The sequence below is a fragment of the Excalfactoria chinensis genome, chromosome 14 (assembly GCF_039878825.1).
Source record: "Excalfactoria chinensis isolate bCotChi1 chromosome 14, bCotChi1.hap2, whole genome shotgun sequence".
Taxonomy (NCBI): domain Eukaryota; kingdom Metazoa; phylum Chordata; class Aves; order Galliformes; family Phasianidae; genus Excalfactoria; species Excalfactoria chinensis.
In genome coordinates, this window is record NC_092838.1 from 12347410 (window position 1) to 12367018 (window position 19609).

General features: G+C 50.8%; 1 protein-coding gene across 1 annotated transcript; it reads right to left on the bottom strand.

Annotated features, from left to right (window-relative positions):
- Positions 1 to 16: 16 nt before the first annotated feature.
- On the bottom strand, positions 17 to 18169 carry BRI3 (brain protein I3). Its single transcript, XM_072348926.1, has 3 exons — positions 17755 to 18169; positions 9887 to 10001; positions 17 to 398 (listed from the first exon to the last, which is right to left on the bottom strand). Exons 1-3 carry the CDS (start codon positions 17906 to 17908, stop codon positions 266 to 268), a joined length of 402 nt encoding a protein of 133 aa, XP_072205027.1. The 5' UTR covers positions 17909 to 18169; the 3' UTR covers positions 17 to 265.
- Between the last annotated feature and the right edge of the window lie 1440 nt (positions 18170 to 19609).

Here is a 19609-nt window from a genome sequence, read left to right on the forward strand (position 1 = left end):
AGCCACAAGTTGAGGATTGCAAAAGGAAAAGCAGTTTTATTTAGTTTTCAAGAGGTGCCACTAAACATGGAAAACAAGTCTGGTTTTCATGTTTCGCAATGCACATGCTCATGAAAGATTAAGTTTAAATTACATGCAAGAGACTAAGATTCTTCACACTTTACAAAACAGGTCTGAAGCAAATAAAATGATTGTACATGACATTTACATTAGAAAGAGTACGCTAACAGTTGTAGCTTCCATAGCACATCCACGTTCATCCCACTTAGCCAAAAGCCGCCCCGCAATTGGGGCATCTTCGCTGCCTCAGTGCGAGACAGAACAGAATCCCGATTGGAAAGAACACGATGGCACACAGAACACCGAGGCAGGTGAAGGTGTCCTCCAACACGCCAACCCTGTGAAGGTGGAAAACAGACCGAGTCAGACACAGCTACGTTTAACCCAAAGTTCCTTCTCTGTCATCTGACACTTGAGAAAACACCATCTCATGCAGCAGAAGGAAGCGCAGTGCAATGAGGAGGCTTTCCCCCCCCCTTTGCTCATAGCTTGCAGCAGAAGGCTTTGAATTGTACCGCTTAAAGAGAACCGAGAAACTCTCATGTGATAAGAGCAAGGACTGCAGATAGGACACGTGAAAGGTTTAATTCAAACAGTATCTTGGTTCCAGACAGCAGCTATTTATCAACCACCACAGTCCTGGGCTGCTACAACAGATAGCTGCTACACCTCACAGCTGCTGTACTAATTGCAAACATTGCTTAACTCAAGTGCACTGAAGAACGCACACAGGTCGCCACCTGCTCACACCTTGCCACTCAAACACACAGGAATAACAGCTTCACAACTTTGGAAACTGGAGCGGCTACAATCAGGATTCAGGACCTGGAGGTGAGCAAAACACTTGAACAAGGAGGGTCCTGCTCTGACCGCCTACTGCAGTGCAAGTCACCAGGAGCAGAGCTGAGTGACCTTGCAGTACTTGCTAGCACAGGCAAGGAGCCAAGGCCTGAGGGCTGTTTTTCTCCCACACAGTGCTCAGACACCCCACTGTAATAGCAAATAGAGAGAAGGAAAGAAGATGAAGACTTTGAGACCGTTCCCTTACTGCAATTGTCTAGAACTTTACACCTTGTTTAAACTTCAGAGCCATCTCCCTCCCCTCAACTATCACAAGAAGCCAAAGTCTTCTCAAAGTGTTCCTGACACTCCACTGCTTACTGAAATCCCACGCTGAACACCACGTTCCGTAGCAGTCCCCTCTTTCTGGTGAGCCAACTTCTGTTGACAGAGTTGTTACAACAGAATTTGACTTTCTCTTTGGTATAGAGGTATCCCCACAGTACCTAATTCTGGAAGCCCCATTAAAGCGGGTGCTGACATCGCCGTACTGATTCTGGTCTCAGCACACAAGTGTCCTGTCTCAGACCTGCAGCCTGTGCTGCTCACTGTGGCCACTTGCCCACAGCACATCACCCCTCACTCCCCATCAGCTGGGCACTGCTGAGCTTCTCAGCTTCGACTCTGGCAGTGTGAGAGCTTCCATTTGCCACAACAATTAAAGACCACTCTTGAACTTTAACACCTGTGTGCACAGACAGAGAAGAGCACTGAGAGACCAGCCGTGCAGGAGGGTTCTGCAGCTACAAACAAATCTGCAGGACCTGAGCTCCCAGCACCGCTCCGACATGGGGCAAGTTGTGCAGAATTACTTCCAGTCATGTAGGTACCCACTTCTTCCCAAAGTTCCACAGCGCTTCTTCCTCTTCAGATGCTGGAAAAGCTCAGCATCTCCTTCCAGTCCCTTTTAGCTCCTGTTCTCACACCTCCATTACCAAATCACAAATCCAAATATCAGCATCAGCCCGAAGTCCAACTTGAACTTTACCTGTTTCACTGCCAAAGCCCACAGAGCCACCCTTCCCCAGGACGGCATCTCCACATCCAGCACACGGCGCAGTCAGCACGTGCTGTGCTGCAGTGATTGCGGCTGCCCCTCACAGGTACCGCTGGTAATACAAGCACTAACAAGTACAAAGTACTTACTGATACCAAAACGATTGTACAAAGTATCTCTTTCTCCAGCCGAAACAAAGTGTGTGTAAGAATGGGGCAGAAGGCAGCAGCACAGCCATGGCTCTGTAGATGGATGTCTTTTTATCTTCTGCAAAAGCACGGGGCAGCCAGCACTGATGAGACCTCAACTTGGGCAGCCGAGGCAGAAAGCTGCTCCAGCTGACCTGCTGGGCTCCTGGGTTTCATTCAGCTGCTCTCACCATGAGTTGCTGACTGAAAGAATGGATGGACTTGAAGCACAGAATCCCAACTCCATTTCTAGCTCTCCTACAAGTTTTGACACTGACCATTAACTAGAGATGTGGCAGCAAGAGCAGGTTTCTGCTGAACAGCCTTTTGTGCAGTTTCCTGGAGCTCTCTTCTGTAGCCAGGTTTGGCAACCCCTGTCCCTGTCCAGCTGATGCTGCAAATGGCTCCCACGGGGCTGATGAACACCATCACGCAGCCCTTTTTGCCTGCAGCCTTGATGACAAGAACGACGGTAGGTTTATGAGGGTCTCCCCCACCTGGCACAAAAAGCATTTCTACCCCTGCAGTGAAAGTGCTGACCAACTACACCGAGTGTCAGCAGACAAAAAGGAGCCAGCCATCCCTGCTGCAGGAACACACTCAGTCCGGCACACCGGCCACTGACTCACAGCACCTGCCCTGTGTCACCTCAGCTAACACGGCCCTCAGACAGCACAGGTCCAGCAGTGCTCTTCAGTCTGTCCCGTGCTCTGCTACAACAAACTCAGCCCAAATTCCCACCACAGCACGGCACCACTGGCTGCTTCCCTTCCCCTCTCACCACAGAGAATTCCCCATTAACCTGCAGTAGTGCTGGGAAGCACAGCCAGAGGGGACAGCTGGTACAGCAGGACAACGAAACGCAGGAGACATTAAAAAGTCATCAACAGAACAAGTCAGCGCTGTCACAACTGGAAGAAAGGCAAATGCACCACAAAGGCAGATACTGTGCTGCATATACTCCGGATTATTAACACTTCATCCAGTCTTCTGTAAGCAGATCTGGAAAGCTCCATCACAATTTCTTCGCTGGGACACATCCAGACACTAGAACTGAACAGTCACGTGTAAGGGACACTCAGCATTAGACTGTAATTAAAGACTGTGCTGTAGGCAAACACTGTGTCTGCTATTTGTGGAAGAGCATGACTTGCTGGACACTCCAAATAGAGACCAGTGGCAGAAGCTGGGAATGCCAGGTGAGGCCTCTCCATTTCCCTCAGCACAGGCTAACCAGGTAACACACTACACTAGCAGAGAGGCACAGACACAATGTGGACGTCTCTACGTTACTAAAGATGCGGGCAGTTTGCAGTATTACAGATCCATCCAAAGAAGGCAAAGTCTGCCTCCAGGCCTTTCAGAGACACAAAAAGGCACACAAAGCATGCAGCACACAGAATGTGGAGGGTACCAAACTCCTCCCCTGTCTTGCTATTACACTAATGGCAGCATTTTGGTCTGCACACACTGAGCATCGTCTCCCTCGAAAAGTTCAACTCTTGCTTTGTTAGCGTTGCTGTATCTTTTCCTCATCTGGTAAGAATGCCATGGTAAGCTCCTGCCCTGGAGTCACCTTTGTGACAAGCAGGTCAGCGCTCAGTCAAGAACACAAGCAGCCTGGATGTGATCTGGCCTCGAGGAACACAGGCACCAGTCAAGCATCAGTGGGCTCAGCAGGGTACTTCTGCTCAGCACCACGGAGCTGCAGACCCAGCACTGTCCAACCTGCCACCATCAGCCCCTGAATCATTTTGCAAATAGCCGAGTCCTCCACTCAGCAGATGTCCCTGACACTGCACTTACTTCAAACGCTTCCCCCTGAACAGGGGGATCCAGGCAGTACTCCTTGGTCACACAAAGTGACAACTAAAATAAAAAGAGCAACCAATTGTGATCAGATTCACTGCCAGCAGCAGAGCCAGGCCCAGGGGAACAGAGCAGCGTGGGAGCACCGCCAGCAACCGCAGCACCAGCAGCTACTGCAGCCACGGCTTGGGAAGCAGCAGAGGAATGGATGTGCCCAACTGGCACAGCACAGCACAGCAGCCCCTCCAGGCCAGCTCCCAGCCCTGCCGCAGCTCTGTTAGCAGCAGGGCAGTCACTCCACGAGCACTTCCAGGTCTGTCGGTTTGTGTCAGCACCTAATTTTAGATGAACACGTATCCAATCACCGCCCCTGCTTAGGGAGTTACTACATGGAGGAGAAGGAGGAGAACTCGTTATAAAGGAGAACATGAGTATTTTAGTTTGTGCCCGTGTACCTCAGTGACAGGGTGATCAGATTCCATATTCAAACTGTAGCTTCATTAACGTAACCAAACATAAGTTTTCTTCAGTGGCATAACCACATAAAAGCTGATTATAACTGCACCGCTCCCCATCTAAAAGTGGAAAGGTTTATTTATACTGCAAGCAGTGTCTAGGATTTAAGCTATACTGCAGCCGCCAGCTCCATAAAGTAAGGTCAGTTATCCCCACTGACAAGCATTTAATGCCAAATCACTTCTCAGACAAATCTTTTCTGGAAAGTAAGACTCTAAACACGAAGTCACACTCAGGACCAGAGAGACAACACTGAGATTTGCAAACTCAACATCAGTGCAATTTAACGTGGGCGTTTTTAGACTTAATGCTACATCGCAGCATTTAAACTTATGCTTGTCAGCCTTTTTCATCCTTTATTAAGTGACAACCAAGGGCCACCCCAATCCAAGACAGCACTCCAGGCGTACGATCAGCCCTGCAGGGCATGAAAAGAAGCTGCACTTCACTGGCAGGACTCCGCAGCTGTCTCACACACTGAAGAGGCCCACAAAGCAAGTGCAGATCTCAGAGCAGCGTCCCTTCCCGGCCACAGCGCTGGCAGAGCCGTTTTTAGACATCAGTGGAGACCGTCAGGAGGGAACTAGCAGGAGAGATTTGGTGTGCAACATCCAAAGTTAACTGTGACCAGGAAAACACAGACAGCTCCTCTTTGTGCCTGTCCTACCCAATGCAGCGATAGCAGCTAGGTTAAACAGTTTAAATTTCACCTGCAAGCAGCGGCAGCAAATGACAGTAATGCCATTACTGAGTACGTATGGTATGCTGACAGCTTTGCTTTCTTCTACAGGAGCTGCCAGCTCCTCCAGCCCCAGCTCGTGCCCACCAAATGGTTGTTGATCTGTGCTTTCCCTCACTCACCTGCAGCCAAATCACTGCACCTCCGGTTACCTTTTCACCCAGCAAACAAGAGCAGGCTCCTCCTCCTTGCCACAAAGGCAGCCAGTTGTCAGAATACAGACACCCACATAAATGGGGACACAGACAGAGCTGACCCTGACACAGTGCCTGTCCGGGAGCTGGGGATCAGTTTCTTTTATACATTCCTAATTTCTTATTTCAAACAGTGGCTTTTAAGGGAATTGGTTTCTGCTGTACCTTTTTAGCTGCATAAAAAAGATGTGTTCTGAACCGAGTTTTGGAAAACAATCAAAACAGTGGCATAAAAGTCCTCAGGAAGCACAAGAGCTACACTGTGCTCATGTGGGACCCCACTGAGGGGCTTCGCACCTCCTCCTGCTGGCCCTGGGCAATGGGCCTCCTGCTAAGCAGCTGCGTGCCTCCACTGCAAGGCAGGGAAGTTACAGCTATGCAAGGCAGTAACGCCAAGAGGCACTCGTGGCTTCTGCTCATCTGCTCTATCACAGCCTTCTTCTTCACAGTCACATGCATAAACCACTGCTGAATTTCATGCCCTGACTGCTCCAGACACCAAATCACAGCACAGCAGGGAAGAACCCCCAGTGAGTCCCAGTAGTGAACCTTCACAGAAAGCTGCGCATTACAGAAGGGAGCTCCCTCCATTCTCACAGCAGGCCCATCTTCTTTGTGACAGAAAGCAGCGATGGAGCTGCTGCACTGTTACAGCTGCCCCTTTTCAGAGCAGCCTTTTAAATGCTACCTTCAAAGCTGGCTTTACTCACAAGGTCTCTGTAGCACCTCAGCCACAAACAGAAACCCACAGGTTTTCTTTAAGGAAGCACATCTGATAAATAGCTACGTCCTTCTGCTTCCTGGAATATGAAGCTGATACACATGGTGAAATTGTAACAGGAATGTTAACATTTAAATAGATTTACTCTGGACAACCACGGAAATCCCGTACCCTGAAAGAGCTTCTATCAAACCACACACAGCAGCTGGGATGGAAATAACTGAAGTGAAACCCGAAGGCTGAAATCTTGAAGGAGTTGAGCATTAATGTGCAGCTTTCCCAGAACGTACGGTTGGTCTGAGCAGTGCTGCAGCTCACTGAACGAACAACAAACAAATCCAGCCTCTCAGAATCTACTCCTTTAGCAAGTCAGGAACAAAGACGAGGCCCACAGTCTGTGGCAGGAAGGAGGCTGCAAGAGATGTGAGAATAAGCGAGGTTTTATTCACAGTTGCCTCGCTCTCCAACCCCAGCAGAAGCTTCAGCATTATTACAACCTGGGACCCACAGCAACCCTTCTCAAGGAGGTATTTTATAGCTGTCAGAAGACAAAACCACTACAATCCAGAAGCTATGTATTTTCCCCCTTCAAACAACTGAGAACTTGTTAAACAGGAACATCAAAACCCAGCAGGGCCAATCACGGATTCTGCCCCACGTTCTGGAAGAACCCCATTGCAAGCTTCAGGTAAAAGAATGCTTTCCCAACTTTTAAATAGATCTGTTCTCTGCTAAGCAACAGGAAAGCAAACAGCCCTCTGCAGCCTGTTGTACCACCAACAAAAGATGAGGAAAAAGAAAATGAAAGTGACCTGAAGGGAAGCTCCTGAACTGCAACCTCCAGGCTGAAAAGACGACACAGCTGGCTCTCAGCGGTGGCTGCAATGACTCCAGCTGCTCTTGGGAACACAAAATGATTTCTAGTTTCAGAGCCAGACTTTACCGACCCTTACATGTCAGCTTCCTGCAGTAAAAGCGACAGCAATCTGCATCTCGGTTCTGTATGTCAGGGCTGGGTTGGAGGAAGAGCTCCCCCTGAGCCCTACAGCCAGCCTAGGCTTCTGAATGACACAAAGAACACTCAGCAGTGCTGAAGCTGGTAATTAGAAGGCAACACTGACCAAGGATGAGTGGGGATGATCTGTCTAATGAGTAACTTTAGGCAAGAGGGACAGATCACGAGACGGGAGAGTCACCCCTCGGAGAGGCCAGTGCTTCAGAGAGAGTTAGTTGTTTAAAAAGGCATTAACGTGTGACCAGGAACACTGCCACCCATTTCTAGAGGAAACTCCTGCAGATACTTGTAAGTAATCATTTATTTTAAATCATAGGACAAAAGGCGCCTGAAGATCACCAGCTAACCACTGCAGATGTTACTTCCAACATCATCTGTGATGCTGCAATGAGACAGACTGACAGACTCTGCCCAAGTAACAGACCAGCACCGCGTGTTTCTCCTCAACATCCAACACTTCACACCAGAAATGGCTTTCAGTTCAGTCAGCACTATTCACCACGACTCACAGCACGATTCACGCCACAGCACAGAAGCCTGACTTGTTTCTGAAGGCAGAAAGTTGGCTGGAGCTGTGTCAGTTACGTCCTCGGCCCAGCCACGAGTTCCCTTCATGTTCAAAAGCAGACGAATTTCTCTAGTAATTGTGCACAGTACCAAATCAGAGGAGTACCAGAAAGGCTGTCTTTGTAGATTAGTGCACTGTTTACACACTATTAACAGCTTTTTAAGTTACTGATGCCCTCCTGGTATCCTTCTGTTCAGTGTGGCATTCAGAACGTATTTGCATGTTGCACTCTTCATAAAATAGGTTTCCAGGCCAAGAAGTGAACTAGAACTACATTCAAGGTCTTGAGCAGTCAAAGAGGATTCTGAGCTGTAATAATCTCAGTGTAACCCTTCAGAACACCAAGCTGCCTCCTCAGGATCCCGTCAGACCCAGCAGTACAGTTCCCACCAGGTCTCACCAGTCTCTCCTGCAGTACCACAACATCAACTCCTTATCTAACCAGGAGACAACCAAACCTCAGTATTGTCACTGGGGCTTTGACTCCTCTACACAGTCAGGAAACAGCATTGTGCAGAGAAGGCTGCGACACGCTGTTACTCAGTGCAGCTCCTTGGGATTCCAACAATACTTGCAGTGCTGAGGAGAGCCCTGCAGCCTGAGCTGTGCAGCACGGTGCCCCATGGGAATGCCATGCACAGAACTACCCCAGCAGCACAAGGCTGATGACTGAAGAAAACTCTTGAAGCCAGGTCACTTAAGAATGTCCTCACTCACTCGCTCGCCCAGATTTGCCCCAAAGGACCCTGAGCACAGATATCATATTGCAAGTTATTCTTTCAAAAGAATCTCCCAGAGCATCTCAGGATCACTACAAGAACAGTAAAGAAACCCTACTGATGCCAGCAGGAGTCTACCAACCCCGACTCATCACAGAACATTACTTCATATTAATATTTGTCAGATCTCCTGGGTTTAGGGCAAGGTTTGTATAACCCACTGCCTCACCAAGCCAGGCGTAACACCTCTCCTGCCTCCTGGCTGGGCACATAAACATCCAGCATTAGTGGGATGACTGCAGCAGCAGGACCAACCGCACCCTCCCCACAACTCAGAGGCCGCTTTCCCTCGCTGTTTAGAACATACACGTGCAGGTTAATAGCTCCGGCTGGTACAGGATCTTCTGCCTTAACTAGCGGAATTTCAACAGGCAGGTGCTGACTTTCAAACAAGCGCCAGTTTTTAACATGACCAAAAGGCACGGGACACAGCCTCTGCCATCACACCCATCTCCATCACGCCTGTCACACTGAAACCCAACACTGTTTAAGCTGTTCCAGCAAGTCTGCTCCCTTCATGTTTTGAAATGGACCAGAGGAGGCTCAGACTTGCAGAAAACGATTCCCTTTCCACGAGACACCAGAAGGGGAACTGTGATACATCCCAACAGAAGGGCTCTGCATTTGAGTCAGGGCTGGCCAGGCACACAGATACCTCAGCTGCACCAGCAGCAACCAGGCTGCCCTCACCCACTAGTTAATAACCTGGGATGAGCACAGCTGAGAAGCGCAAAGGAAGCACTGCGAACTCACAACAATGATGTGAGCCTGCCTGCCTTCTTCCTTATATCATTTACTGTATGGCTGCCGATCTCTGGAGTTGTCCTTTCACTGCAATCCTAACTAATAGCTGACCGCTCTTTTTCTGGTTTTCACTTGGTCAGATTAACACCCTGAACCAAATCTATTACTCTCCTGCACTTCCACAGTAAAGGGACTTCTAAAGCAAGAGAACTTCCAAACCCAACTGACGCTCCCACCCAGCAGTGCCCACCGCCCCGCTCAGCTCTGCACAGCCTGGGCTGGGAATGAGGAGACTCAGCACAGCCACTGCTGGAGAGCAGAAGTGCCGCAGTCAGAAACCACAGTGTTTCACAATGAAGTCACACTCCTCGCTCCCAGTGGTCACAAGTGCACCAGAAAGAACTTCCTGGCAGCCCTTCTCCTGAAAACCACCCTCTGCACCCGTCACTGAGCTGCCTTTTGGATAGGAACACAGCCTGCAGATCTTCCTCCTCCACACAGAACGGATCCGTGTTTGCAAGAAGCTCACTGTAGCAATTACAGCAGTTGTCTGGAGCCCACTCGGACACACCACGTTAAAGCACTGCAGAACTTCAGCCCTTCCTTAGTTATTTCCATTCTAATGCACACGCAAACAGAAAACCAAGCAATTGCACAGATACTTCTCAAACATAAAACCGAGGGCAGTTTACTTCTCAAGCAGAAGAGGGTTTTACCTGCAGGCAGGACAACCTCCGACGACTACTACAGAAGTGGTGGCAGCGGGCTGCTGGATGATGGTGTATGTGCTCGAGTAGCTCGGCTGCGATGCCGGTGGAGGAACAGCATACCCTGCAATGAAACCCAGAGCTGGATCACTGAGTAAGGCATGGAGAACAACGATAACTTGGTAGAAGGTATCAAAGGGAACATGGAATAAAGGCAGACACGTCTTGGCAAAGCACTGTACGAATCTACCAACATCAGGGCTGAAACACACCGGTCAGCAAACGCAGCAAGAAAAGCACTTCACAAATCCAAGTATCTAGTACAGTTTAACCATCTAAAAAGGGCATTAAGCTAATAATTAACCCTGAGTTTGTGTCAGCGCTGTTAGAACACCAAGGAAATACAGCTTAAACAAATGAGGACGGAGGGTTTCAGTTCTGGATGTTACGTATCACCAACATCCCGCTCCAGAAACAATGAGGTGACACAGAGCGCACCCCAGTCTGGTTCTCTTTGGATGCAGAGAGGTGGGAGTGACGGCGTGCCGGCAGGGGGGCAGCACGGCACAGGAAGGAAATCCTTCCCGAAAATCCACATCCTTAGTGAGCCAACAGCGCGTTATCTGAGCCGCAGCTAGAAGGCATCGATCCTCCGCTGCCACATCACGTCAAAAACGAAGAAATCGGGGCTATCTGAGGGGCCGCTTCGGTGCGGCCACAAGTCGAGACGCGCTTCCCCCGGCACAGCCCGCCCCGACCGAGGCTGCCCCGCTCGGACCTTCCCCGAACGGCGTCCCGCCCCGCTCCCAGCGCGGACACCGGCGGTCCCCACCACGCGAGGCGCCGGCCCGGTGTCCCGTGAGCAGCAGCGCCGCAGCCCGCCGGTACCTCCGTGTAATCGGGTTATCTAGATTTATCCGTGATAGAGGCTGCTGCCCCTAGAAGGGGAGAAATGAACAAGAACAACGGCAGCAATCTAAGGAAAGAAATTATTTTACTAAATACGAGACACAATATGATACAATATAACTACAACTACTATATCAAACAAGGCAGAGAAAAAAGAAAGAGAGAAAAAGAGTCCCGGAGAACCGGGGGCCTACTGCAATCTCTAGGCGACAGGCTGGAACGTTGCTGATAGAGCGAGACAGCAGGGATGGAGCGCTCCAAAGCGAAAGACAGGGCGAAAAGAGGGACGTTCCAGCCTGGGAGCGAGATTATATGTGTGTCCTCCTCCTCTGGTGATTCATCTCTGGCCGCGTTGTCCCCTGGGATATGTAGTTTCCTCCAAGGGCTGAGTACTCGGGATGCTGCCATTCCACAGATCTGGAGCATGAACCTTCCACACTTCCGCATACCCTCTGTTACACTTCCACATACCCTCTGTTACACTTCCACATACCCTCTGTTACACTTCCACATACCCTCTGTTACACTTCCACATACCCTCTGTTACACTTCCACATACCCTCTGTTACACTTCCACATACCCTCTGTTACACTTTCTTATACCACCAAAACAGTTCATACCGCACATGATGTCATGATGTAGAATATTGACAGCACAAAACCATGACATTCCACCCCTTATTCTACATTATTACATCATGGTTACACAGATACATGGAATTACTGACTGCACTCCCCCAGCATCAATTTGCCCTGTGGTACACACTGAACATCCCCATCCTTCTGCATCACCCACCAGGTGCACCCAGGTCCCTGGGCAAAAACAGTTCCACGGACAGGTTTGCCATTTCCAGAGGCTGGAAGGACCCAAACAGCTTTTCCCAACATACTCTTCACATGCACAACAGGGACTTTATCTCCTTCTATGGTGTGTAGGGGACTAGATCGGCTAGGACCATCGCGATTGACAGATCCTCTAGTATTGACCAACCAAGTGGCTTCTGCCAGGTGCTTCTCCCAGTGCTTAAATGTTCCACCACCCATTGCTTTCAACATCGTTTTTAATAACCCATTATATCGTTCAATTTTACCAGAGGCTGGTGCATGGTAGGGAATATGATAAATCCATTCAATGCCGTGCTCTTTAGCCCAAGTATTTATAAGTGAATTTTTGAAATGTGTCCCATTATCAGATTCAATTCTTTCTGGGGTGCCATGCCGCCACAGGACTTGTTTCTCAAGACCCAATATGGTGTTTCGAGCGGTGGCATGGGGTACTGGATATGTTTCAAGCCACCCAGTGGTTGCCTCTACCATGGTAAGCACATAGCATTTACCACTGCGAGATCGTGGCAAGGTGATATAATCAACCTGCCACGCCTCCCCATATTTATACTTCTGCCATCGCCCTTCCTCCCAGAGAGGTTTCATCCTCTTGGCTTGTTTGATTATAGCACACGTTTCACAATCATGAATAATTTGCGCAATAGTGTCCATAGTTAAGTCCACCCCTCGGTCTCTGGCCCACTTATATGTTGCGTCTCTTCCTTGATGGCCCGAGGTCTCATGGGCCCATCGAGCTAGAAATAGTTCGCCCTTATTCTGCCAGTCCAAGTCAATTTGAGCCACCTCAATTCTGGCTGCTTGATCTACTTGGTGGTTATTTTGTTGTTCCTCTGTTGCTCGACTCTTGGGCACGTGGGCATCTACATGACGCACCTTTAGGGCCATATTCTTTGTTCGGGCAGCGATGTCCTTCCATAGTTCAGCGGCCCAAACAGGTTTACCCTTCCGCTGCCAGTTGTTTCGTTCCCATTGCTGCAGCCATCCCCATAAAGCATTGGCCACCATCCATGAGTCAGTATAGAGGTAAAGCACTGGCCATCTCTCCCGCTCAGCAATGTCTAGGGCCAGCTGGACAGCCTTTACCTCTGCGAATTGGCTCGATTCTCCTCTTCCTTCTGTGGCCTCTGCAACTTGTCGTGTAGGGCTCCACACAGCAGCCTTCCATCTGCGATGTTTCCCAACAAGGCGGCACGATCCATCAGTGAACAGGGCAAAATTCTTTTCGTTTTCCGGAAGTTCATTGTATGGTGGGGCCTCTTTGGCGCGTGACACCTCTTCTGCTGGTGATGTTCCAAACCTTTTACCTTCAGGCCAGTCCATGATCACCTCTAAAATTCCTGGACGATTGAGGTTCCCCATTCTTGCTCGATGTGTAATCAAGGTAATCCACTTGCTCCAGGTGACATCGGTAGCATGATGGGTGGAAGGAACCTCCCCTTTGAACATCCAGTTCAGCACTGGCAGTCGAGGTGCCAGGAGGAGTTGCGTTTCAGTTCCAACTACTTCGGAAGCAGCCCGAACCCCCTCATATGCGGCTAAGATCTCCTTCTCAGTTGGAGTGTAGCACTCTTCAGACCCCTTATATGCTCGACTCCAAAATCCCAGGGGTCGGCCTCGGGTCTCTCCTGAGGCTCTTTGCCACAAACTCCAAGTGGGACCTTTCTCTCCAGCAGCAGTGTAGAGGATGTTCTTTACATCCTGTCCCGTCCGTACTGGCCCCAAGGCCACGGCACGGGCTATCTCTTGTTTTATCTGCTCAAAAGCCTGCTGCTGCTCAGGGCCCCATGTGAAATTGTTCTTTTTCCGCGTTACGTGATAAAGGGGGCTTACAATGAGGCTGTAGTTTGGAACGTGCATCCTCCAAAAGCCCACCACACCCAGGAAAGACTGTGTCTCTTTCTTGTTAGTTGGTGGAGACATGGCAGTGATTTTGTCGATCACATCTGCTGGGACGTGACGACGTCCATCCTGCCACTTGATACCTAGGAACTGAATTTCCTGGGCAGGCCCTTTTACTTTGCTTCGCTTAATAGCAAAGCCGGCTTGTAGAAGAATGTGAATTATTTGCTTTCCTTTTGTAAAAACTTCCTCTGCTGTATTGCCCCACACAATAATGTCATCAATATACTGCAGGTGTTCGGGAGCACCACCTTGTTCCAGCACAGTTTGGACCAGTCCATGGCAAATGGTTGGACTGTGTTTCCACCCCTGGGGCAAACGGTTCCAAGTATACTGAATACCCCTCCAGGTGAAGGCAAACTGTGGCCTACATTCTGCAGCCAAAGGAATGGAGAAGAAGGCATTAGCAATGTCAATGGTGGCATACCATTTGGCTGCTTTTGACTCCAGCTCGTATTGGAGTTCCAACATGTCTGGCACAGCAGCACTCAGTGGAGGTGTTACCTCATTCAGGCCACGGTAGTCTACAGTTAGCCTCCATTCTCCACTGGCTTTACGCACTGGCCATATGGGGCTGTTAAAAGGGGAATGAGTTCTACTGATCACTCCCTGATTCTCCAGCTGACGAATCAAATCGTGAATGGGGAGCAAGGAATCCCTGTTAGTGCGGTACTGCCGTCTATGTACTGTCTTTATAGCAATTGGTACTTGCTGTTCTTTCACTCGTAGCAGCCCCACAACAGACGGGTCCTCTGACAGGCCAGGCAAAACAGACAGCTGCTTAATATTGTCTGTATCTACAGCAGCTATTCCAAAGGCCCATCGATAGCCCTTAGGATCCTTGAAATGCCCCCTTTTGAGGTAATCAATACCCAGTATACATGGAGCCCCTGGACCAGTCACAATAGGATGTTTCTGCCAGTCTTTACCAGTGAGACTTATTTCGGCTTCTAACACAGTCAACTCTTGAGAGCCCCCAGTCACTCCAGAAATATGGATTGGTTCTGTCCCTTCATGACTGGAGGGCATTAGAGTGCACTGTGCGCCAGTATCCACCAGTGCCTTATATTCCTGTGGTTCCGATGTGTCAGGCCATCGAATCCACACAGTCCAATAAATTCTATTATCCCTGTCCCTCCCCTGACTGAGGGTAGGGCCCCTCTATTGGTTACCTGTGATAACCGGAGCAGCTCTACTGGTGGTTGGTCTATTCTGTAGTTCTCTCACCCGTGCTCGCAGTACAGAAGTAGGCTGGTTATGCCACTTCCTCATGTCCTCTCCACAGTCACGTAGGTAGCGCCACATGGAAACACGTGGTGGAATTGTACTGTTATTCCTTGCTCGAGCTGGGAAGCGTGTGCGTCTAATTGCCGAGACTTCTGATCTTACAGGTGAGGAGTAGTGTTCATCACCTTTAATTAGTTTGATCAGTTCCTTTAATAGACTTCCTTGATCGTTCTGATCTTCATTGGACACTGCTGATACCTGTATGGGTTTGTCACGATTGGTCAATGGAAATAGTTTCTCGTGCATCTCATCCAGCCGGTCTTTTACTTGTGAGATGGCAGAAATAGTGGCGGTGTACAGTGGGGACAACTGATGTTCGAAGTATTGAAGTGTCCTAATCAGTTCACTAACTTCGGGCCTTCTGTTGTGGTCCACATATTCTTTACACGTTGTTGCCAGTGATGACGCGTATTTCTCTGGTGCTGTACTTGTAAGTTTCTGCCATATGTCAGGATCGGTCTTCACATTCTCAGGATCACGTTCGTTTAAATTCGCAGGGTTGTACAACAGTTCCACCATGGCCATTTCCCTCAGATACTGGATACCACTTTGGATTGTATCCCATTTAATAACGTTAAGCTTCAAAGCTGCCTTGTAGGGGTGCCTTACTTTCACAGCTGCTAAGAGTCGCTCCCAGAGGGTGGCATCTTCATCTGAACATCTGCTAATCTCTCTGTCGATAGCTGTGTCTCCGGAAATGTTTCCTAGCTGGCGTGCCTCATTACCATCTAGTGACAGGCTGTGGGCCCCGTTGTCCCAGCAGCGAAGCAACCAGGCAAGGATACCTTCGTTTTGACGCCGTATGAACTCCTTTCTTGAGCCTTGGATCTCAGTCAGCTTTAGAGGTCGACGATAAACAATTTCCTCCTCATCAGCCTCTTCTTCACGCCTCTTAGTCTTTCTTTTTGCCTTTCTCGGTGCCGATCCAGACGAGGTACCTTCTTCTGCTTCCTCTTCTTCTGCTCCTCCTTCTCTTCGTTCTAGACGCGTGGACACCCGTCTCCATTTCTTGCCTTCCACAGGGGCAACTGATATTGCTACTGATGCCTCCCGTGACTGATTAGAGTCGACCTGGATATTATCTTTGTTGGTCTGAATCTCAGATCGGAAACTCTCTCTCTCCAGAATAGTATTATACAGAGCACGGTATGCGTAAGCCAAACCCCAAATAATGTTTACCTCCTTAGATTTCTGACCCAAGTACTCACTTAATTTCTCAGGGTCCCTCAGGTGTTCAATAGTGAAATCCCACGACACTGCGGGTCCCCACGCTTCTAAGATCTTTCCTAAACCTTTCCATATTCCCTGCCAGTCAGCATTCTCTGGTTTTGGAGGAGACTTCTGCATAGAACGAATGTATAGGAATACATATACATTCACTGATATTGATAACATGAACATGAGTATGAGACCAAGAATTAATATTACCTCGGCTGTTGAAAAGCGTACGACAATCTGAGAGTACAGCCTGTACACTGGATTGAACATCGTGGTGTCTGTTAAATTAGCTATTCCATCTGGAATGTATGTGCCGACAATTAAATTATACCACACTGCATATAAGTACCAGGCAGGTGTCTCCATCACGGTTCTTATTAGGTTATATAGATACAGAATTCCGCAAAAAGAAAGCACGTATGGACAATATGTTGAGAGGATCATGATTGCTTTCAATCCCCTAAACAGAGCGACTGGAATGAAGAGTGGGTTCATAGCTGATAGTAGCTAGCAGGCCCTGTGAAAGTCAGAGCTAACTAGCTGTGCTCTGAGAGAGCAAGAAATCTCTTTGTTTTCTTTACAAAAGCAAGATAGTAATGCTCAGAGTGAGCAGCTAGCTCAGACTGTTGACAGTTCGTCTGGAATTTCAAGGTCACGCTCTCAGTGAGCAGCTATGAAAAAATAACACTCCTGTAACAAAGCTTTTAGAGAGCAAAAAGAGAGTTGTTCTGGAAGCTAAAAAAGCAGCAGATCTAATCGAATCAGATTGCCCGCATCCTCCACCAAGATAATGTAATCGGGTTATCTAGATTTATCCGTGATAGAGGCTGCTGCCCCTAGAAGGGGAGAAATGAACAAGAACAACGGCAGCAATCTAAGGAAAGAAATTATTTTACTAAATACGAGACACAATATGATACAATATAACTACAACTACTATATCAAACAAGGCAGAGAAAAAAGAAAGAGAGAAAAAGAGTCCCGGAGAACCGGGGGCCTACTGCAATCTCTAGGCGACAGGCTGGAACGTTGCTGATAGAGCGAGACAGCAGGGATGGAGCGCTCCAAAGCGAAAGACAGGGCGAAAAGAGGGACGTTCCAGCCTGGGAGCGAGATTATATGTGTGTCCTCCTCCTCTGGTGATTCATCTCTGGCCGCGTTGTCCCCTGGGATATGTAGTTTCCTCCAAGGGCTGAGTACTCGGGATGCTGCCATTCCACAGATCTGGAGCATGAACCTTCCACACTTCCGCATACCCTCTGTTACACTTCCACATACCCTCTGTTACACTTCCACATACCCTCTGTTACACTTCCACATACCCTCTGTTACACTTCCACATACCCTCTGTTACACTTCCACATACCCTCTGTTACACTTCCACATACCCTCTGTTACACTTTCTTATACCACCAAAACAGTTCATACCGCACATGATGTCATGATGTAGAATATTGACAGCACAAAACCATGACACTCCGGTAGCCCGGAGGAGCAGCACGGCGAGGCTGAGCGCGCCGCGGTTGTGCGCTCGTTTCCGCGCAGGACTCGCACCGCCGGAGCCGGAGCGCCCCAACCGAGCGCGGCACCGCTCCCGGGCGGAGGAGCTCAGGCTCCCGGGAGGCGGCGCAGGCCCGCGGCCCTTCCCGACCCGCCCGGCCCCTTCCCGGCCCCGCCAGGCCCCGCCGCGCCGCCCCCCCCCCCCGCCTCGCACCCACCTGCGGCCGGGTATGGGTACGGCGGCGGCGGCTGGAAGCCGGGCTGCGGGGCGGGGATGGCGCCGTAGTTGCTCTGCCCGTAGTCGTAGCCCGCGCCCGGAGCGGCGGGGCTGTAGGCGGGCGGCCGCTCCTGCAGCAGCGGTTTGCTGTCCATGCTGGGCGCGGAGCGGCGGCCGCCGGCGGAGCGAGGAGGAAGCGGCGCCCTCGCCTCGGCGCCCAACTTGCCGGGCGCCGCCCTCCGCCCCGCCCGGGGGCGCCGGAGCTTCGGCGGCGGCTGTAGGAGCGAGTTCCCCCGAGGCGGCGGGAGGCGGAGCGGCCCCTGGCGGCCGGGCGGAGCGGAGCGGAGCGGCCCCTGCCCTGCGCCCTGCGCCCCGCCGCGGGAGGGAGGGCGGGCGGCTGCCGGGAGCGCGGCCCGTCACAAGACTGCGCCCCACGTGACGCCGCTCCCCGGCGGAGCGAGTGACTCCGAGGCGCCGCCTTAAAGGGGCCGCGGCGCGCAGCCGGGCGGCGTCCCAACGGGCGGCACTTGGGAGCCCGTCCGGCCGCGCTCTGCTGGCAGCTGCAGCCTGCGGCGCGACGCGGGGTTTTGTTGGAAAAAAGCACAAGTTGAATGCAATGCGATTCAATGCAATGCAATGCAATGCGATTCAATGCAATGCGATTCATGCGATTCAATGCGATTCAATACGATGCGGCACTTCCCCATCTGGGGAAAGACGCTTCCCCAAAACGAACGCCACGTGACGGCGAGAAGCCCCTTTTGGAGAAGTGAGCTTTGGGAAGAGCCCCGTGCCGGGCTCGGGAGGGGCGAATTGTGTCCTACGGGCGGGGACTTAAAAGCACGGAGCCCACTTCTCAGCTCTGCCCGCACCGCACGGACCTCCCCGCGCTGCGCCGTGCCCGCAGCGGAGCACCGCTGTCCCCCGCATGTTGAGGGCAGCGTCTCGCAGCCCGGCCCGTGCATGAGCGTGGTGGGGTAACGTCGCTCCTCGTTCACGCAGCAGCTTTACCGCTCTGCCGGGCACCGAAACCAACGGCCGGCCCGGAGCCTGCTTGCAAACGCCTGTTGGGTTTTCCAAAATCTCCCTCCCGTGACCTCCTCACAGAACAGACGTCGCTGCTGTAACAGCACGCACTGAACAAAGCGCAGCGTCAGGCCCCGCTGTACCGGCACCCCGGACACCCGCACGCAGGTGCAGCGGAGCCGTTAGCACGGAGCGGGGAGCTGCGGGCCACGGGTACGCGACCCAACCTCACGTTGCTCCACGAGCGAGCTGCCCTGTCTGTAAGCAGCGTATGTGGGAGCTGAGCTCATTGCACAGCCGCTCCTGCCACCGTGGTGCGGGATCACAGGGCTGAGCTTCACACCCAAACTGGGCGAAATTCACAGAAAACATTCCTTAGCCTCTCCTCCCGATGCCCAATTCCCACATAAACAACGAAGGTCTTGGCTTCATCCACTTCGAAAGACATCTGGGCTAAGAACCGCTAGCTGTACCAGAGACACGGCTGCTCAAACCCCTGCAGAATGAAATTCTGGCAATAAAATGGCGTTTTATAGATAAATTTCACTAAACTGCTCAAAAACCATCAAACAGTGCTGGAGCAGCACTGCGCCGGGCACAGCGGGCAGCTCTGCGGGCACGGAGCCGGTGTGCCCTCCACAGCCACGAGAAGCCCCCGGTCTGATCCCCACCATGCAACAAAGGACAGCTTTCCATCCTCCTGTGTTATCCTTAGGGTGCACGGTAATCTGAAGGAGTTCCTGTTCTGTAGGCGTCCCTCGCGTGGCAATGCGAATCCACAGACGTGGAAGTTCTCATGTCTCATGGCAGATTTCCTGACTCCCTTCGGA